The 19,987-nt window shown below is 39.2% G+C and overlaps 1 protein-coding gene and 1 long non-coding RNA gene across 3 annotated transcripts in view; one reads left to right on the forward strand and one right to left on the reverse strand.

The window, feature by feature from the left end:
* Nucleotides 1–3,693, forward strand: part of ITFG1 (integrin alpha FG-GAP repeat containing 1) — a 296,211-nt gene extending 292,518 nt beyond the window's left edge. For both annotated transcript variants that reach the window (XM_027513694.1, XM_027513693.1), the window contains exon 18: nt 2,441–3,693. In XM_027513694.1, coding sequence (XP_027369495.1) covers nt 2,441–2,500 — 60 coding nt within the window. In that variant the 3' untranslated portion in view covers nt 2,501–3,693. The remainder of the gene's footprint in view (nt 1–2,440) is intronic.
* LOC113875379 overlaps nt 1–19,948 on the reverse strand; it is an 82,512-nt gene extending 62,564 nt beyond the window's left edge. The window contains exon 1 of the long non-coding RNA XR_003506232.1: nt 19,522–19,948. This is a non-coding gene — a long non-coding RNA (uncharacterized LOC113875379). The remainder of the gene's footprint in view (nt 1–19,521) is intronic.
* Between the last annotated feature and the right edge of the window lie 39 nt (nt 19,949–19,987).

Below are 19,987 nucleotides of genomic sequence, written 5' to 3' on the forward strand. Positions count from 1 at the left end.
ACACTGTAAAGCAATTATCCTCCAATTAAAAATAAATGTTTAAAAAAGAAGAGGTAAGATCAGAGGTGACCCTAATTTACTTTCATCTGAAGTTTCAGAACATAGTATGAAATATTATATAGCTCTAGACCTATGAAGGAAAAGAAATTAATTTTATTAATTTTACAATAGGTCTGATTACAGTATAAACAGACTCACAATGATGATACAGTGGCTAAAAACTAAAGTTTTAAATACAAGAATGGATCGAAATACATATTTGTAAACTGCCTCTTCCTGTGGTACTGTGGTTCTTCTTCCCCTTGGACCACTTCTCTTTCACCTATTGGCTGTTCTTTCTGCCACAGTGTCTGCCCTATGCCCTCTTCTTTATACACATTCCCCTGCCACTTTCAGCGCACTTCAGTCACTCAGTCTTGTCCGACTCTTTGCGGCCCCATGAACCCCAGCATGCCAGGCTTCCCTGTCCATCACCAACTCCCAGAGTCCACCCAAACCCATGTCCATTGAGTCAGTGATGCCATCCAACCATCTCATCCTCTGTCGTCCCCTTCTCCTCCTGCCCTCAATCTTTCCCAGCATCAGGATCTTTCCCAATGACTCAGTTCTTTGCATCAGGTGGCCAAACTACTGGAGTTTCAGTTTCAACATCAGTCCTTCCAATGAACACCCAGGACTGATCTCCTTTAGGATGGACTGGTTGGATCTCCTTGCAGTCTAAGGGACTCTCAAGAGTCTTCAACACCACAGTTCAAAAGCATCAATTCTTCGGCGCTCAGCTTCTTTACAGTCCAACTCTCACATCCATACATGACCACTGGAAAAAGCATAGCCTTGACTAGACGGACCTTTGTTGACAAAGTAATGTCTCTGCTTTTGAATATGCTGTCTAGGTTGGTCATAACTTTCCTTCCAAGGAGTAAGTGTCTTTTAATTTCATGGCTGCAATCACCTGCCACTTTAGTTTTATCTAAAATCATGGCATGAGCTATCCTCAGATATGCCCAGCCTTCAGTTCAGTCGCTCAGTCGTGTCGGACTCTTTGTGACCCCATGAACCGCAGCATGCCAGGCCTCCCTGTCCATCACCAACTCCCAGAGTTCACCCAAACCCATGTCCATTGAGTCGGTGATGCCATCCAGCCATCTCATCCTCTGTTGTTCCCTTCTCCTCCTGCCCTCATTCTTTCCCAGCCTTCATCTCTCTCTAAAGCTCCCTCCTTCCAACTGTCACCATGACACTTCTACCCAGATCGATTACAAACAACTTAAAACTAGTTTCTTTCTTACTCACTACAGGATTTACCAGTTGCCCTCCTGTATGTGCCTTCATACAATCTCTGAAGCTGACTCCACTTCTGAATTCCTTACATCAGTACTTTAATTTAGTTGAGTTCAACTCCTTGTTACATCCTCCCTGTCCTCCCAAATTCCATTCTCTCCCCTCCACTCCATTTATCACAATGCTGCCAGATTACTCATCTTTTAGTCTTAATCATGTCACTCCTCTGCTCAAAAACCTTTGGTGCCTACCCCCTGCCTAAAATGTGTAACCCACTAGCCTAGCCTTCATGGTACAGTCTTCTTGTGACTCCACCATACACTTTTCCAACCTTTCTCTTACTAGTTGCTTCCATACATCCCATGCTCCTGCCAGATTTCCCAGGATTTTCCTGCTCTTCCCCCATCTTATAGTGAATGTCCCTCTTAATTTCCATAAATGCTGTCTTTCAAAGCTTTCCCTTTCATCATGCCAACCAAAAGTAATCTCTCAGAATTTTGGTAACATTTTTCAGCTTTTATCCTGAAAGAGTTACTGCTTATGTTTTAGTAACATTTTTCAATTTTTATCCTGAAATAGAGTTATTTAGTATGTTTTTAGTATGTTTTTCATTCTAGGCTTTAATAAACTCCATGAGAGCAAGATATAAAACTGAGGAGTTTTCTAATCCCTCAAAATTCCAAGTACATGGGACTTAACCTAGTGGTCGAGTAGTTAAGAATCCATCTTCCACTGCAGGGGGCACAGGTTCCATTCCTGGTCAAGGAACCAATATCCCAATGCAAAATCAATAGGTTAACCCCAAAATAATTAATGCACTTTAATATAATTAGATTCAGCAGTATTAAGAACGGGAAAAATGTAATAGTTGATTCCATTCTTAAAAATCTAATGTTTACTCCTACTTTCAAATAAATAATACATAACAAACTAAGCTTTTAAGGAACAATGCTTGTTGGTTTTTTAAATTCAATTTAAGAGATCATTAATTATAGAATAACTACTGTAAACTATAAAAATATTTCATAAGATTATTGCATAATAAAATCACACTTTTACCTACTAATTGCTGAGGGCTTTTTTAATTAACCATTTCATATTTCAGAAAGTCTTTGACATTTTCTTATCATTTATAAACCAGTCTAAAATTCTTTTTCAGAAAGCAGATGATAGAGAAAAACGACAAGAAGCTCATCGATTTCATTTTGATGCTATGTGACTTGCCTTTACTACTGCATAATGGAACAGCTATTCACTTGATTAACTGAAATGCTAAACTTGGCTTATAGAATAAAATAGGAGATTTTGACTATTACTGATAAATGATACATCCCTTGGTAATTATTGGAAAATGTTCAAATAAATATGGCCTGAATGTGTTACAAGGTCTTTTTTTAAAGTACTTTGTTTACAGTAGTTTGGTTCTTTTTTCACTTGTGCTGTACATTTTTTTCCCTTTGTGGAATGTGTTGCATGTACTCAGGTGTTTATGTATTTATAATCTTATTAGAATAATGATGATGGGAAAAGACGTGTAAATAAAAATTATTTAAATGAGCAAGGTTTTTTGTGTTCCACTTGAATCAGTCTTGCTTCTTAGTCTAACAATGCAAATTATACTTCTGTGACTGTATCATAGGTAAGTTCTTAACCGTTCACCCTCATGATAGCAGGTGAGGGGTCTTTCACTGATGTCATACAATATAGTGGTTGGGTACTCTGGCTTTGGAACCACAGTCAGGCTTGCTTTAAACTCTTGGTCACACCATTTACAAGCTGTTTGCTGAACTTGGCTAACTGCTTAAGCCTGTTTTCTTGTTTATAAACAGAGCTAATACTATTACACAGTTGAGTTATAATATACATTAGATAGGATAATGTATACAAAGTACATAGCTTGGTGCCTAGCACAGAGTAAGGTTTCAATACGTGGTAGTTGTCGTTACAATTATTCTTAAATCATTTTTTACAGACTTCTGCAACTAATTATCAAAATATATAGACTTCATAGGATTTTCTTTTCAGGTATTTGGAAATCATAGTCTTAGGAAAGCCTAAACTCTTCATGGTTGACACCCTATATAAAGGTTTATTACTTTCTTATATTAACTGAAAATTATAATACCCTTCAAGAATTAATGTGCCCCAGTAATTTTCATTTGAACATAGATCCTTATCACATGGTAGTGAAAAGCATTTGATTTCTTGAAACATCTGGGAATGCAAATCTTCAATCACATTTCTATTCTCAAACGCTTGTAAGAGTCTGTAATTTACATTCAGACTTCAATGCAAATTTTTGTGAACTTCATCAAAAAGTTGCATCTAAGTTTATATGTCAGTGCTAATAACTTCCTAACATGCAAACGAACATATGATGGATATAAAATATAAAAACTTGTTTGAAAACAATTTTGTTCGTGTTACTTTTTTTTCTTACAGTTTACTGAGAATGGCGTGTGTATAAGTGGTTTACTTTATGTACCTAAGCATGGCTTTGTTTACCTAAGTCTTCTAATAAATATTCTGTATTGAAACAAAGTAGTTTGGGGAATGTGTAAATAATTACTTTGGCCCATGATAAGCCTTAGAGGTTATGAGGTCCACGCTAGACAGGCATCTCCCAACTATAATACCCAGTTAAATTCACTAAACCTTCATCAGCCTACAACACTGTGCCAGGCTCTGTTTTACACTGTCCTTAAAGACAGGTAGGTTTAGTATCTATTATCTGATACAGCATGAGTTTTAAAACTCATTGCAGTCAGAGTCTATGAGGAATAGTGTTACAGGCAAATGAAATATTAATGACAAAAATACAATCAGTGACTTTTTGTTTCTGTATCTTGATACTAACCTTCAATGCAACATCAATGCCACTCATTAAGGGACGGCAAGTAAATGTCACAAGGGTCAGCTGAATTAAATACAGCTGACCCTTGAGCAAAATGGGTTTGAACTGCACAAGTCCTCTTAAAAGTGGGTTTTTCAGTACTTACGTACTGCAGTAGTACACAGTTGGTTGAATCTGCAGATGCAGAATCTCAGATACAGAAACCCAACAAGAAAGTTACACTTGGATATTTGTGTAGAAGGTCAGCACACACACTGTTCAAGAGTGTAGTGGAAAGAGCACAAGACTTTGAGGTCAAACTAATCAGGATTCAGAGCCTAACTCCCATTTTGTGACTTTTAGTCAATCACTTTACCTCTTTGAGCTCTGGTTTCATACTGAGTGGTACCCACCCTAAAAAAACTATTTTGAGTTTTAAGTAGCAATATGTGCACAGAAGATACTTGAAAAGTGCTGGTTCTTTTCTTCTCTCCCACTTCCCATTGCAGAGACAAACAATAACTTAACATTTTGACTCTCTTCCACTGACCTATACTTACATAATCCTCCTCCTCTGGGGAACTCGGAGTAATCAAGACTTAATAACCATTTGAAGATAACAATCACATGCAAACTTTTTTTTACTGTGCTTCAGTTTACCGCATTTCACAAATATTTTGTTGTTTTAAAAACTGGATGTTTGTGGCAACCCTGCATTGAGTAAGTCTATTGGTGCCATTTTCCAACAGCATTTGCTCACTTGATGTCTCTGTGTCACATTTTGGTAATTCTTGCAATATTACAAATTTTTACATTATCGTTATAGTGACTTGTGATCAGTGATTTTTTTTTTTACATTACTATTATAACTGGGGTTTGTTTTTTGTATTCTTAAGGTATGTACATTGTCTTTTTCTTTTTTGCTGTTTTTTTTTTTAATTTATTTTTTGCCACACCATGGGGTATGTGGGATCTTAGTTCCCTGATCAGGGGTCCAACCTTCATCCCCTGCATTGGAAACATGGAGTCTTAACCACAGGGAAGTCCCTAGGATGTACAGTGTCTTTAAAAAGACATAATGCTATTACATAATGCTATACTGTATAGACTGCAATATAGTGTAAACAATGAGAAACCAAAAAAGTTCATGAGACTTGCTTTACCATGATATTCTCTTCATTGGGGTGGTCTGGAACCAAACCCATAATATCTCCAAGACATACCTATACTTGCAAATACAATAAATACATTGTTGTTAACACACCATTTATTTGGACTAACCCTTTATATTTCTCCATCTACCAGCCAAAAAAACTATTTTCAGAAACTTAATTCTCAAATAGTTTCTCCAAGAAGGCCTCAGGATTAAAGATAATAACTTATGAACATACTTTTTATACTCTCCCTACTCTTGATACAGTAGGAAGCTATTACAACTAGATATACCTAGAGATTCACCCTCAGATTAAATATCCATAAATCTGTGACGTGCATCTCTACTAAAGACAATGGTTACTAAACCAGCAAAGGTAAAAGTGAACTGGCATCAAAGATACAGCCTTTTCAAGCAGAGAAATCCAATAGCAAAATGTTTCAAGATAGAAGAAAAATAAAATCACTAAGGATACTAGATTAAGTTATTTTGGAAAAACTAAAAATAATTTTACATATCACTAAAAATAAGATCACCAAGATAAATTAAGACAGATTTATACAAAGGTCCAGTGAATTCATATAGTAATTGCAAAAAAAATGAGTTTTATTCCATGTTTCAATTTTTTTTTCCTTTTGTTCTTTAGAAGATCTTAAAGAATAAAAGTCAGGAAATACTAATTTTTACAAATAGCTAGAACTGACTACTCAAAACTCAAAAACTTGAAATGTGTCCAAGAGACCCTGATTACTGAGGCTTAAGTTATGATTTTTGTTCAGCTGCTAAGTCCTGTCCGACTCTGTGACCTCATGGACTGCAGCATGCCAGGCTCCCCTGTCCCCTACTATCTCCTGGAGATCGCTCAAATTCATGTGCATTGAGTCAGTGATGCTACCTAACCATCTCATCCTCTGCCACCCCCTTCTCCTTTTGCCTTCAATCTTTCCCAACAGCAGGGTTTTTTCTGAGTCGGCTCTTCGCATTGGTGGCTAAAATATTGGAGCTTCAGCATCAGTCCTTCCAATGAATATTCAGGGTTAACTTCCTTTAGGATTCATTGGTTTGATCTCCTTGCAGTTCAAGGGACTCAAGAGACTTCTCCAGTACCACAATTGGAAAACAATTCTTTGGTGCTCAGCCTTCTTTATGGTCCAACTCTCACATCCATATATGACTACTGGAAAAACCATAGGTTTGACTCTACAGACTGTGAGCAAAGTGATGTCTCTGCTTTTTAATACACAATCTAGGTTTGTCATAGCTTTCCTTCTAAAGAGCAAGTATCTTCTAATTTCATGGCTGTCACCACCATCTGCAGTTTTTCTGCAGCCTAGGAAGATAAAATCTATCACTATTTCCACTTTTTTCCCCATCTATTTGCCATGAAGTGATAGGACTGGATGCCATGATCTTAGTTTTTTGAATGTTGAGTTTTAAGCCAGCTTTTTCACTCTCTCCTCTCTCACCCTCATCAAGAGGCTCTTTAGTTCCTCTTCACTTTCTGCCATTAGAGTGGTATCATTTGCAGATCTGAGGTTGTTGATTACCTCCCAGAAGTTTTGATTCCAGTTTGTGATTCATCCAGCCTAGCATTTTGCATAATATACTCTGCATAGAAGTTAAATAAGCAGGGTGACAATATACAGTAGTCCTTTTCCAATTTTGAACCAGTCAGTTGTTCCATGTCCAGTTCTAACTGTTGATTCTTGACTCATACAGATTTCTCAGGAGACAGGTAAGGTGGTCTGGTATTCCCATCTCTTGAAGAATTTTCCACAGTTTGTTGTGATCCACACAGCCAAAGACTTTCACATGATCAATGAAGTAGATGTTTTTCTAGAATTCCCTTGCTTAGCAATTTGATCTCTGTGCCTCTGCCTCTTAAAAACCAGTTTGCACACCTGGAAATTATCTCAGTTTATGAACTGCTGAAGCCTAGATTGAAGGATTTTGAGCATAACCTTGCTAGCATGTGAAATGAGAGCAACTGTACACTAGTTTGAACATTCTTCGGCATTGCCCTTCTTTGGGATTGGAATAAAAACTGACCTTTTCCAGTCCTATGGCCATTGTTGATTTTTCCAAATATGCTGACATATTGAATGTAGTACTTTAAGAGGATCATCTTTTAGGGTTTTAAATGGGATTTTAAATAAGCTAGGATCAGATCAGATCAGTTGCTCAGTCATGTCCGACTCTTTGCGACCCCATGAATCGCAGCACGCCAGGCCTCCCTGTCCATCACCAACTCCCGGAGTTCACTCAGACTCACGTCCATCGAGTCAGTGATGCCATCCAGCCATCTCATCCTCTGTCATCCCCTTCTCCTCCTGCCCCCAATCCCTCCCAGCATCAGAGTCTTTTCCAGTGAGTCAACTCTTCACATAAGGTGGCCAAAGTACTGGAGTTTCAGCTTTAGCATCATTCCTTCCAAAGAAATCCCAGGGCTCATCTCCTTCAGAATGGACTGGCTGGATCGCCTTGCAGTCCAAGGGACTCTCAAGAGTCTTCTCCAACACCACAGTTCAAAAGCATCAATTCTTCGGCACTCAGCCTTCTTCACAGTCCAACTCTCACATCCATACATGACCACAGGAAAAACCATAGCCTTGACTAGACAAACCTTTGTTGGCAAAGTGGTAACTCCTTAGTATAACAGTGAACTAATGAGCTTCCCTGGCAGGTCAATGGTAGAGAATCTGTCTGCCAATGCAGGGAATATGTGTTCAGTCCCTGGTTGGGGAAGATCCCACATGCTACAGAGCAGCTAAGCCACAACTATTGAGCCTGTGCACTACAGCCCAGGAGCCACAATTACTGATACCAACATGCTCTAGGGCAGTGCTTCCCAATGAGAAGCCTAAGCACTGCAACTAGAGATTAGCCCCTACTCACCGCAACTAGAGAAAAGCCAGCGCAGCAATGAAGACCTAGCACAGTCAAAAATAGTGAATTGGGATGACCCAGAGGGATGGTATGGGGAGGGAGGTGGGAGGGGGGTTCAGGATGGGGAACACATACACCTGTGGCAGATTAATGTTGATGTATGGCAAAACCAATACAATATTGTAAAGTAATTAGCCTCCAATTAAAATAAATTTAAAAAAAAGACCTACCACAGTCAAAAAATAGTGAATTAAAGTTAACCAGCCCTTGTGACGACTTGCAGCCTATTTGCATCACCTAGCCAGTTATTTTAAAAGACTAATAAAACAGATAATAGATTAGGAGTGCTCTTGGTCAACACTTGTACTGAAGAAAGGAAGGAAGCAAAACTGGGCAGAGGTAGAAATCAAGTTGTGATGCATTCTCAGTGAAATGCCTCATACAGTGCTACAGTGAGTATTGAGATAGGATGCCTACCTCTGTTTCCTAACCTGTCCTAAGTTAGGGTAAGAAGGCTGGGCATTTATACCCACCACATTCATCAGTTATTGGCTATAGGCTGTCCCAAGAGCCTCTGTCAAGGAAAACAAAGCAGGCAGAAATAACAAACATCAGAAATGATAAAGAAGATCTAACTATAAAGTATACATTAAAAATCGGAAGAGGTTAAGAACAATTTTATACCAATGAATTTGAAAGTTAACAAAACAGACCAATTCCTATGAAAACATACTAAAACAGATTCAAACAGAAAACCTGATTACTTCTCTGGTAGGTGCTATGATGTCCAGATCCTCCTTCAAAAATAAAGGATTTATTATCCTAATTTCTGAGAGTGCCTTCAATAGATGGCTGTCAGCCCCTTTGGGGCACTGCATTAGCTAAAGAGAGTAGACTCAACTAAGATCACTCCTCTCTTCTTGACACAGAAATCCTAAATGTGTATGAAATAAATATATAAAGCAAAACAGACACATAAGGAGAAAGAGACACACCCCAATTTAGGTTGGAAATGTCAATTCCCTTCTATAGTGAGTAATAGAAAATGTAGGCAGGAACTCAGAAAATTTAGAGATGACCTGAAAAGCATTACCAATCAAGTTAACCTAATGAAGTAGAAAACACTTCAACAAGAGCAAAATACAGAGTTGCCGTATATGCACACTGAACATTCACTAAAAGAGATACTAATCTGGGCTATAAAAGAAACCTCCCCAAATTTAAAAGCACAGAAATTATACAAAGGTCCTCAGACTAAAACTGAACTAAATTAAAGAGACACCTGGAAAACACTCAAACATCAGAAATTAATGCACTTTAAAATAACCATGGGATTAATGAAGAAGTTGCAAAGGAAATTTTTTAAAGTTTTTAACGAAATAAAAATACAACATAAAATTTGTAGGAGACAGAGAAGGCAGAGCTTAAAGGGAAATGTATAGCATTAAATGCATATATTAAGAAAGAAAAAAGATCTAAAATCAGTAACCTAAGCTTCCACCTTAACTAGATTAAAAAAAAAAAGATTAAATCTAAAGCAAACAGAAGATAGAAGAAAATTATTAAAGCAGAAATCAATAAAAAGATGGCTCTTTGAAACGATCAATAATATTGATATACCTCAAACCAGGGGGAAAAAGGAATAGACACAAATAACCAATATAATGAACAAAATGGAAGACATCACTACAGATTCCACTGACATTAAAAGCGTACTTTTTTAAAAATATGAGGAATTATCTATGCCCATGAATTCAATAAATTAGATTAAATGGACCAATTCCTTAAAAGATTTGTTGTTGTTCAGTCACAAGTCATGACCGACTGACTCATTGTGACCCCAACAGATTGTAGCATGCCAGGCTCCTCTGTCCTCTACTACCTCCCAGACTTTGCTCAAATTCATGTCCAGAATGTTGGTGATGCTATCTAGCCATCACTTCTCTGCTGCACCTTTCTCCTTTTGCCTTCAATCCTTCCCAGTATCAGGCTCTTTTCCAGTGAATCAGCTCTTTGCATCAAGTTGCCAAAGTACTGAAGCTTCAGTTTCAGCAACAGTCCTTCCAATGAATATTCAGGCCTGGTTTCCTTGAGGACTGACTGGCTTGATCTCCTTAAAGTCCAAGGGACTCTCAAGAGTCTTCTCCAACACCACAATTGGAAAGCATCAATTCTTCAATGCTCAGCCTTTTTTATGGTCCAATTCTCACATCTGTACATGACTACTGGAAAAATCATAGCTTTGACTATATGGACCTTTGTTCGCAAAGTGATGTGTCTGATTTTAATATACTGTCTAGGTTTGTCAGAGCTTTCCCTGAGTAAACATCTTTTAATTTCATGGCTGCAGTCACCATCCACAGTGATTTTGGAGCCCAAGAAAAGAAAATCCTTCACTGCTTCCAATTTTTCCCCTTCTATTTGCCATGAGGTGATGGGACTGGATGCCATGATCTTAGTTTTCTGAATGTTGAGTTTCCAGCCAGTTTTTTCACTCTCCTCTTTTACCCTCATCAGGAGGCTTTTTAGTTCTTCTTCACTTTCTGCCATTGATACAAACTACCAAAACACACATAAGCAGAAATCAATAAACACTATATCTATTTTTTAAAGTTAAATTTTCATATTAAAAACAAACTTTCCACCAAAGAAAACTCAATGGAGCAGATGGTTTCACTGGCAAATTTTACAAACATCTAAGAAATAATACCTATTCTATCCAGCATCTTGAAGAAAAAGAAGAGGAAGGAATATTTCATAACTCTTTTTAAAAGGTCAATATTTTCCTAATGCTAAAACCAGACAAAGACATTATAAGAAAACAAAACTACAGGCCAATATCCCTCATAACACCAATATAAAAATCCTCAACAAAACAGTAGCAAATTTTGTGCACAAATACATAAAATAGATAATATATCATTACCAAGTGTTTTTCATCCCAGAATGCAAAACCAGTTCACTGTTTGAAGGGGAAGAAAGCAATATAATTTACCATACTATTAAGTCAGAAAAACCGTTTTATTCTCTCAATAGACACAGAAAGATAATTTGACAAAATCTAACATCCACTGTCAATTTTTTTTAAAAAACTAAGTAAACTATGAATAGAACCTCCCGAACCTATTAAAGGGAATTACTAAAAAAGAAAAATAAACTACAGCTAACACATACTTAATGGTGGGAGACCGAATGCTTTCCCTCTAAGATTAGGAACAAGGTAAGGATGTCCTCTCCCACTGATAATTTTTACCGTAATACAGGAAATCTTTTTTTTATATCTGTTTTAATATAAGGTCTTCTGTGTACGAGACAGCAAAAGAGACACTGATGTATAGAACAGTCTTATGGACTCTATGGGAGAGGAGAGGGTGGGAAGATTTGGGAGAATGGCATTGAAACATGTATAATATCATGTAAGAAACGAGTTGCCAGTCCAGGTTCGATGCAGGATACTGGATGCTTGGGGCTAGTGCACTGGGACGACCCAGAGGGATGGTATGGGGAGGGAGGAGGGAGGAGGGTTCAGGATGGGGAACACATGTATACCTGTGGCAGATTCATTTTGATATTTGGCAAAACTAATACAATTATGTAAAGTTTAAAAATAAAATAAAATTAAAAAAAAAAAGAAATATAGTTGATTTACCATATTGTGCTAGAAACCTTAATTAAAGTAATAAGCCAAGAAAAGAAAAGAAAAGGCATACGGACTGGAAAGGAAGAAATAAAACAGTCCCTATTAGCAGATGACACAGTAGTCTAGAAAATCTATACACACACACACACAAGCTCCTAGAACTAAGTGAATTCAGCAAGTTCAGCAGGATACGAGGTCAACACAAAAAATCAATCATATTCCTATATAAATGCCATGAGCAATTGGAAATTGAAAGTCTTTTAAATATCACTTAAAATAGATCCCCAAAATGAAATTCTTATGTATAAATATAACAAAGCATGCATAGGATCTATATGCTGAAATCTATGAAAGAGCGATGGAAGAAATAAAGGAAGACATAAAAGTAAAGACACTGCGTTCATAGACTGGAAGATCCAACCTAGTAAAGATGTCAACACTCCCCAAAGTGACCTATAGATTTAACAACATCCCTATCAAAATTCCAACAGTATTTTTTGGACATAGATAAGATGATTATAAACTTTATATGAAAGAGTAAAGGAGCTAGAACAGTTTCAAATAATTTTGGAAAAGATGGCAAAGTTGAAGGTCAAACTCCTGATTTTAAGACTTATTATGAAGCTATAATAATCAGGATAATGTGGCACTTGCAAAAAGACAGACACATAGATCAATGGAACAAAAAAGAAAGTCCAAAAATAATCCCACACAAATACAGCTGTTTGATCGTTGACAAAAGTTTAAAAGTAGTTCAGTGGAACATGGTCTTTGAAATAAACATTACTGTTAGAATATTTGGTCATATGGCAGTTCTATTTCCAGTTTTTTAAGGAATCTCCACACTCTTCTCCATAGTGGCTGTAATAGTTTGCATTCCCACCAACAGTGTAAGAGGGTTCCCTTTTCTCCACACCCTCTCCAGCATTTATTGCTTGTAGACTTTTGGATCGCAGCCATTCTGACTGGCGTGAAATGGCCCTAACCCTAACCTTATTGTGGTTTTGATTTGCATTTCTCTGATTATGAGTGATGTTGAGCATCTTTTCATGTGTTTGTTAGCCATCTGTATGTCTTCTTTGGAGAAATGTCTACTTAGTTCTTTGGTCCATTTTTTGATTGGGTCGTTTATTTTTCTGGAATTGAGCTGCAGGAGTTGCTTGTATATTTTGAGATTACTTGTTTGTCAGTTGCTTCATTTGCTATTATTTTCTCCCATTCTGAAGGCTGTCTTTTCACCTTGCTTATAGTTTCTTTTGCTGTGCAGAAGCTTTTCATTTTAATTAGGTCCCATTTGTTTATTTTTGCTTTTATTTCCAATATTCTGGGAGGTGGGTCATAGAGGATCCTGCTGTGATGTATGTCGGAGAGTGTTTTGCCTATATTCACCTCTAAGATTTTTATAGTTTCTGGCTGGGCATACACACCAAGGAAACCAGAATTGAAAGAGACACATGTACCCCAATGTTCATCGCAGCACTGTTTATAATAGCCAGGACATGGAAGCAACCTAGATGTCCATCAGCAGATGAATGGATAAGAAAGCAGTGGTACATATACACAATGGAGTATTACTCAGCCATTAAAAAGAATCCATTTGAATCAGTTCTAATGAGGTGGATGAAACTGGAGCCAATTATACAGAGTGAAGCCAGCCACAAAGAAAAACACCAATACAGTATACTAACGCATATATATGGAATTTAGAAAGATGGTAACGACCACCCTGTATGTGAGACAGCAAAAGAGACACAGATGTATAGAACAGTCTTTTGGACTCTGTGGCAGGGGCATGGGGGGATGATTTGGGAGAATGGCATTAAAACATGTATGATATCATATAAGAAGAAAAATAAGTAAATATAGCAGCATGTAAAACAAACAAACAAAAAAAAAGAATATCTGGTCATCCATATGCAAAGAAACGGAGAAGGCAATGGCACTCCACTCCAGTACTCTTGCCTGGAAAATCCCATGGATGGAGGAGCCTGGTAGGCTGCAGTCCATGGGGTCGCTAAGAGTCGGACATGACTGAGCGACTTCACTTTCACTTTTCACTTTCATGCACTGGAGAAGGAAATGGCAACCCACTCCAGTGTTCTTGCCTAGAGAATCCCAGGGACGGGGGAGCCTGGTGGCTGCCGTCTATGGGGTCACACAGAGTCGGACACGACTGAAGTGACTTAGCGTAGCATAGCATAGCATGCAAAGAAAAAAAAGAACCTTGACCTAAACCTCACACCTCATAAAATAATTAACTCAAAATGGATTATAACCTTAAATGCAAAACATAAAACTATCAAACTTTTAGAAGAAAACATACAACAATACCTTCATGAACTACAGTAAGCAAAGAGTTCTTAGAAATAAGACCAATAGTATGATCCATAAAAGAAAACAGTCTAAATTTAAAATCATTTTCTTTGCCAAAAACACTTTCAAGAGAATGAACAAGCTACATATGCAACGGAAATATTTGCAAATCATATATTCAATAACAGACATATCCAGAATGTATAAAATGTAAAAGAACTCTCAAAACTAAATAACCCAGTTTAAAAGTGAGAAAGAATTTGGACACTTCCCCCAAAGAAGATATATGAATAGCAACTAAGCTCATGAAAAGACACTCAACATCATTTGCTATTAGGGAAATGAATATTAAGACCATGGAAAGATACCACTACATGCCTATTACTGTACCAAGAGACTTGCATTTGTTTCAGTTTTAGTAAAGAGGATTAAACATAAAGTAAACATCTTTCAAAATGATATTCTGGCTTTTAAGAAAAAGATACATATACGTTAACAATGTTATTCTAAAATATATCATTACAGCCTAAGTTTCTCAAGTAAATGGATGACCAGAAATCTTCCTGATAAAGTTGAAATACTTAAGCACTGTTAGAATATAACGTTTCTTAAAATTTTTCTTGCTTTGCAATTATACTAAGCAGAAATTTGAAAACAAGTTTCAGTTCAGTCGCTCAGTCGTGTCTGACTCTTTGCAACCCCATGAATCACAGCACGCCAGGCCTCTCTGTCCATCACCAACTCCCGGAGTTCACTCAAACTCATGTCCATCGAGTCGGTGATGCCATCCAGCCATCTCATCCTCTGTCGTCCCCTTCTCCTTCTGCCCCCAATCCCTCCCAGCATCAGGGTCTTTTCCAATGAGTCAACTCTTCCCATAAGGTGGCCAAAGTACTGGAGTTTCAGCTTCAGCATCAGTCCTTCCAATGAACACCGAGGACTGATCTCCTTTAGGATGGACTGGTTGGATCTCCTTGCAGTCCAAGGGACTCTCAAGAATCTTATCCAACACCACAGTTCAAAAGCATCAATTCTTTGGCACTCAGTTTTCTTCACAGTCCAACTCTCACATCCATACATGACCACTGGAAAAACCATAGCCTTGACTAGACGGACCTTTGTTGGCAAAGTAATGTCTCTGCTTTTGAATATGCTATCTAGGTTGGTCATAACTTTCCTTCCAAGGAGTACACATCTTTTAATTTCATGGCTGCAGTCACCATCTGCAGTGACTTTGGAGCCCAAAAAAATAAAGTCTGACACTGTTTCCACTGTTTCCCCATCTATTTCCCATGAAGTGATGGAACCAGATGCCATGATCTTCGTTTTCTGAATGTTGAGCTTTAGGCCAACTTCTTCACTCTCCTCTTTCACTTTCATCAAAAAGGCTCTTTAGTTCCTCTTCACTTTCTGCCATAAGGGTGGTGTCATCTGCATATCTGAGGTTATTGATATTTCTCCTAGCAATTTTGATTCCAGCTTATGCTTCTTCCAGCCCAGTTTCTCATGATGTACTCTGCATAAGTTAAATAAGCAGGGTGACAATATACAGCCTTGACGTACTCCTTTTCCAAATTGGAACCAGTCTGTTGTTCCATGTCCAGCTCTAACTGTTGCTTCCTGACCTGCATACAGGTTTCTCAAGAGGCAGATCAGGTGGTCTGGTATTCCCATCTCTTGAAGAATTTTCCACAGTTTATTGTGATCCACACAAAGGCTTTGGTATAGTCAATAAAGCATAAATAGATGTTTTTCTGGAACTCTCTTGCTTTTTGCACGATCCTGCAGATGTTGGCAATTTGCTCTCTGGTTCCTCTGCCTTTTCTAAAACCAGCTTGAACATCTGGAAGTTCACGGTTTAGGTGACATCATTACCACATGACCTGGTTTTGACTCCCTGGAGATAAGCCTTCTTCAATATCATTGGCACAGGGATAATTTCGGTCTATGACTGTATGGACTGAACTGCCTTTCCCCCCACCCAAATCCTTATGTTGAAGCTCTAACCCAAAATGTGATTATATTTGGAGATAGGGGCTTTAAGAATGTAATTAAGGTTAAATGAGGTTATAAGAGTAGGATCTTAATACAATCTGACTGATATTCTTATAAGAAAAGGAAAAGACATGAGTTTGTGGCTATGTGAAAACATAGCAAGAAGTCTGCAGTCTGCAAGCCAGGAAGAGAGGTCTCACCAGAAACCAACCCTACTGGTACCCTAATATTGGACTTCTAGCCTTCAGAACTGTGAGAAAATAAATTTCTATTGTGTAGGTCACCTAGTCTATAACATGTAGTTATGAGAACCCAAGCCAACTAATTCAATAAACTAAAAAATATCTTCCTCTTTTCCTTCCTTTAAAAACCCCACTGAAATCTTCATATACTGAACTCTTCATACAATGAGATTCTATATGATTTTGCTTTTCACTAAATTTCATCATTGTAGTCATACGTGCACACTGTATGTGCACATACAAAAAAACAGTATAAGACAAACCCCCCCCCCTTTTTTTTTTTTACTACGAATAGATTTTCTATGTATCAGTTTGGTTATGTGTCAATTCCTATATCTTCCTTAGTTATGGTATATCTCTGTATTAGTCTGCTCAGGCTGCAGTAACAAAATGTTATAGATTAAGTGACTGAAGCAACATTTATCTTCTCACAGTTCTGGAGGCTGGAATCCCTGATTAAGGCTCTAGCCAATTTGGTTTCTTCTAAGAGGGCTTGCAGGCTGCTGCCTTCTCATCAGGTCTTCACCTGGCACTTCCTCCATGCCTGTGCTCTCCGCTGTTTCTTCTTATAAGACACTAATCCCATCGGGTCAGAGTCTCACCCTTATGACTTCATTTAACCTTAGAGGCCTAATCTCCAATACAGGCACACTGTTCAAACCACAACACATGTATTTTGAGGGAAACATTCAGTTCATAACCATCTCTAAAAATAACCTGCCTTTCTACGCTATCATTTAATAAAATATAGAGCTCCCAAACTCCAGCAATAGAGAGAGACAATAAAAATCTGTTTGGTACATAAACACGGAGATAAAATGCAGCATTTTTAAAGTAAGTCAATGCTCCACAACACCATTCAAGTGCTACAGAAGACTTGGTCAGAGAAAACAAAATGTAAATTACAGGAATGATCTTGAGGAGTTTCAGAGGCTAGATCTATGCCTGAAAGATCAGGCAAGGTGCAATGAAAGCAGAGTTCTCAATCACCTGGGCACTGGACGTAATCTGGGAACAGATTGGGTGCTACTGGGTGGTCTTCCGGGGAAATAATATTTCAAAAACAGAACTCCCCAGCTGAGAGAGATGCAAACGGCTTTCCTTTTAATTTAGTCAACATATGGTCACACGGTAATCTCAGCTATGATCTGTGCTTTACCACATTCTGTGGAAAATCTACTGTAGACAATTACATCCAAAAAATAGGTGTCTTAATAGGTAGCCACAAAATGAACATTCCCAAAACATTCCTTGGGAATCTACTCCCCAGCCAACATACTACAGAAAAGACTTCTTGCTGCTGTTGCTGCTGCTAAGTCGCTTCAGTCATGTCCGACTCTGTGCGACCCCATAGATGGCAGCCCACTAGGCTCCCCTGTCCCTGGGATTCTCCAGGCAAGAACACTGGAGTGGGTTGCCATTTCCTTCTCCAGTGCATGAAAGGGAAAAGTGAAAGTGAAGTCGCTTAGTTCTGTCCAACTCTTAGCAACCCCATGGACTGCAGCCTACCAGGCTCCTCCATCCATGGGATTTTCCAGGCAAGAGTACTGGAGTGGGGTGCCATTGCCTTCTCCAAAAGACTTCTTAGGTTTCACCAAAATGTTACTACCGGTAAGAGGTACTAGACTAAATAAAACAGTACTATGTATATACTTTGTTTTAACTACAGTTGATTTAATCTGTCCCCTTTTATCTTCAACTCAACTGCCAGATTTATCTTTCCAGAATTCCACTGCTGCACTATTAAAAACTGCCCCTCTGGCCTCCTGAGTCAGGTATAAACTCCTTCACCTAGCAAATAAGCAAAATCCCCATAGACAAAACCCACCATATTCAACTTTATCTTCACTACCAATCACCACATTTGCCCCCAAAAAGATGCTTGCTGCTGCTCCTTGCCTGATGTGAAAGCTCTTCTTCCCTCTCTCCTCTCCACTTGGCATCCACAGCCTTTTCATTCTTTGTGTGTTACCTCCTTCACGAAGCATTCTCTGATGACATCATACACACATGGATTCTTTCGTCAGGCAATAATTATGCATTCAGAACCATTATTCCAAAGACTTCCCTCATGGTCCTGTGGTTAAGAACCTGCCTTTATTGGCAGGGGCCCCGGGTTTTTGACTCCCAGTCAGGGAACAGGGGAACTAAGATCCCACATGAAGAGGGGTAACAGAAGGCTACTAGCCACAACTACCGAGCCCTTGCAACGCAAGGAAGACCCAGCAAAGCCAAAGAAAAAGAAAAAGTGCATTTAAAAAAAAAAAAAAAAAAGAACCATTATTCCAGAAGCTGAGAGGGCTCCTTCCTCCTAATTCTTTTTGTCCACCACTGTCTGTGACTTAGGTTTAATAATCTTAATACTGTCCTAGTCTCTCAACGAGTCACTTTATTCTATCAGTGGAAAAGGCTCCTAAAATGCTTTATTTACTAGTTGGTTCTTGTGTGCAATATCAATTTAACTGTTGGTAATTTGTCCTTAGGAAGCCAAATATACACATCATGTATCTTTCATGGCACATGGTGAAGGGCTACCTTAATATTAACTGATGTTAAATATGCTTTCACTTGTAGACCTTGTTAATACTTTCTGAGGGATAGAAGGAAAGAGTTTCAGTTGCCACAATTTGTCCTTAACTTTAACTTGTTAGACAAATATTTATGGAGTTCCTACTATGTGTCAGATACAGGTATAAATATTCTTTTACTCTAGGGCCTTAATCATGGGCGTTTCCCCAGCACCTGTCACAAGCAACTTGTTTAAATAGTGCGGTAAATGAGACTCAGGTGATGAACAAATTAGTAGTAGATGGGCAAGGTAATTTCAGAGCATGATAATCACTACGGAGAAAATAAAACAGAATTAATACCACATACTATGCAGCTGTTTACAAATGTGGAGATTTCGTTATCAGCAGAGTCAAGTGACACTATCCGCATGGCTTGGTGGTAAATAGAGTATTTCTGTAGTCAGATGTGTTGGGCTCACCACCCTGCCTCCCTCCCTGTGTGGCTCTGAACAAAGAACTTAACCTCCCCCGCCTCCTCTTTCCCATCCCGCATGAGGTGAATCGAGGATTACAGAGTTGATACGTGAAGAGTTTGGTGCTGTGCCTGGCAACTCGGGAAGCGAGTCGGTAACTGCTAGTAAACATTACCGTTGGTCACGTTAACTCACCTGATGCTAAAGGCAGGTGAGAACCTCAGGCTCGCTCGGTCCCGAGCCTCGCCCAGGTGTGCGCCCGCCCGCCGAGGCAGGTAGTCGAGCAGGGCTGAGGAGGGCGGAGTTCTGACCTTGAATTGAGGTCCTAGGAGACTGAGGGGTCAGGGCCCCCTCTCCGTCTGCGAGGGCAGACGGAGGTGGGCAGGCGGGCCAGGGCTGCCGAGTCCAGTGGGCGGCAGAGCCCCATCCCTCCCTCAGGCGGAAGGCCTCGAGGACTCGGATCTGTTCACCCCGCGCCCCGCGGGGGCAGGGGACAGGCCGAGCTCTCCCTCCGCGCCCGCCTCTCAGAGCGCGGGCGAGGCGCCGGCGCCCCAGACCTCCTGGCCCCGCCCCCAGCCCAACAGCGGCCCGCGGGGCGCACCGCCCACCCAGGGTGCGAGGCCGCGGGCGGGCTCGCCCGGCGATTGGCCGGGAGGGGTGC

Source organism: Bos indicus x Bos taurus, chromosome 18 (genome assembly GCF_003369695.1).
Source record: "Bos indicus x Bos taurus breed Angus x Brahman F1 hybrid chromosome 18, Bos_hybrid_MaternalHap_v2.0, whole genome shotgun sequence".
NCBI lineage: Eukaryota > Metazoa > Chordata > Mammalia > Artiodactyla > Bovidae > Bos > Bos indicus x Bos taurus.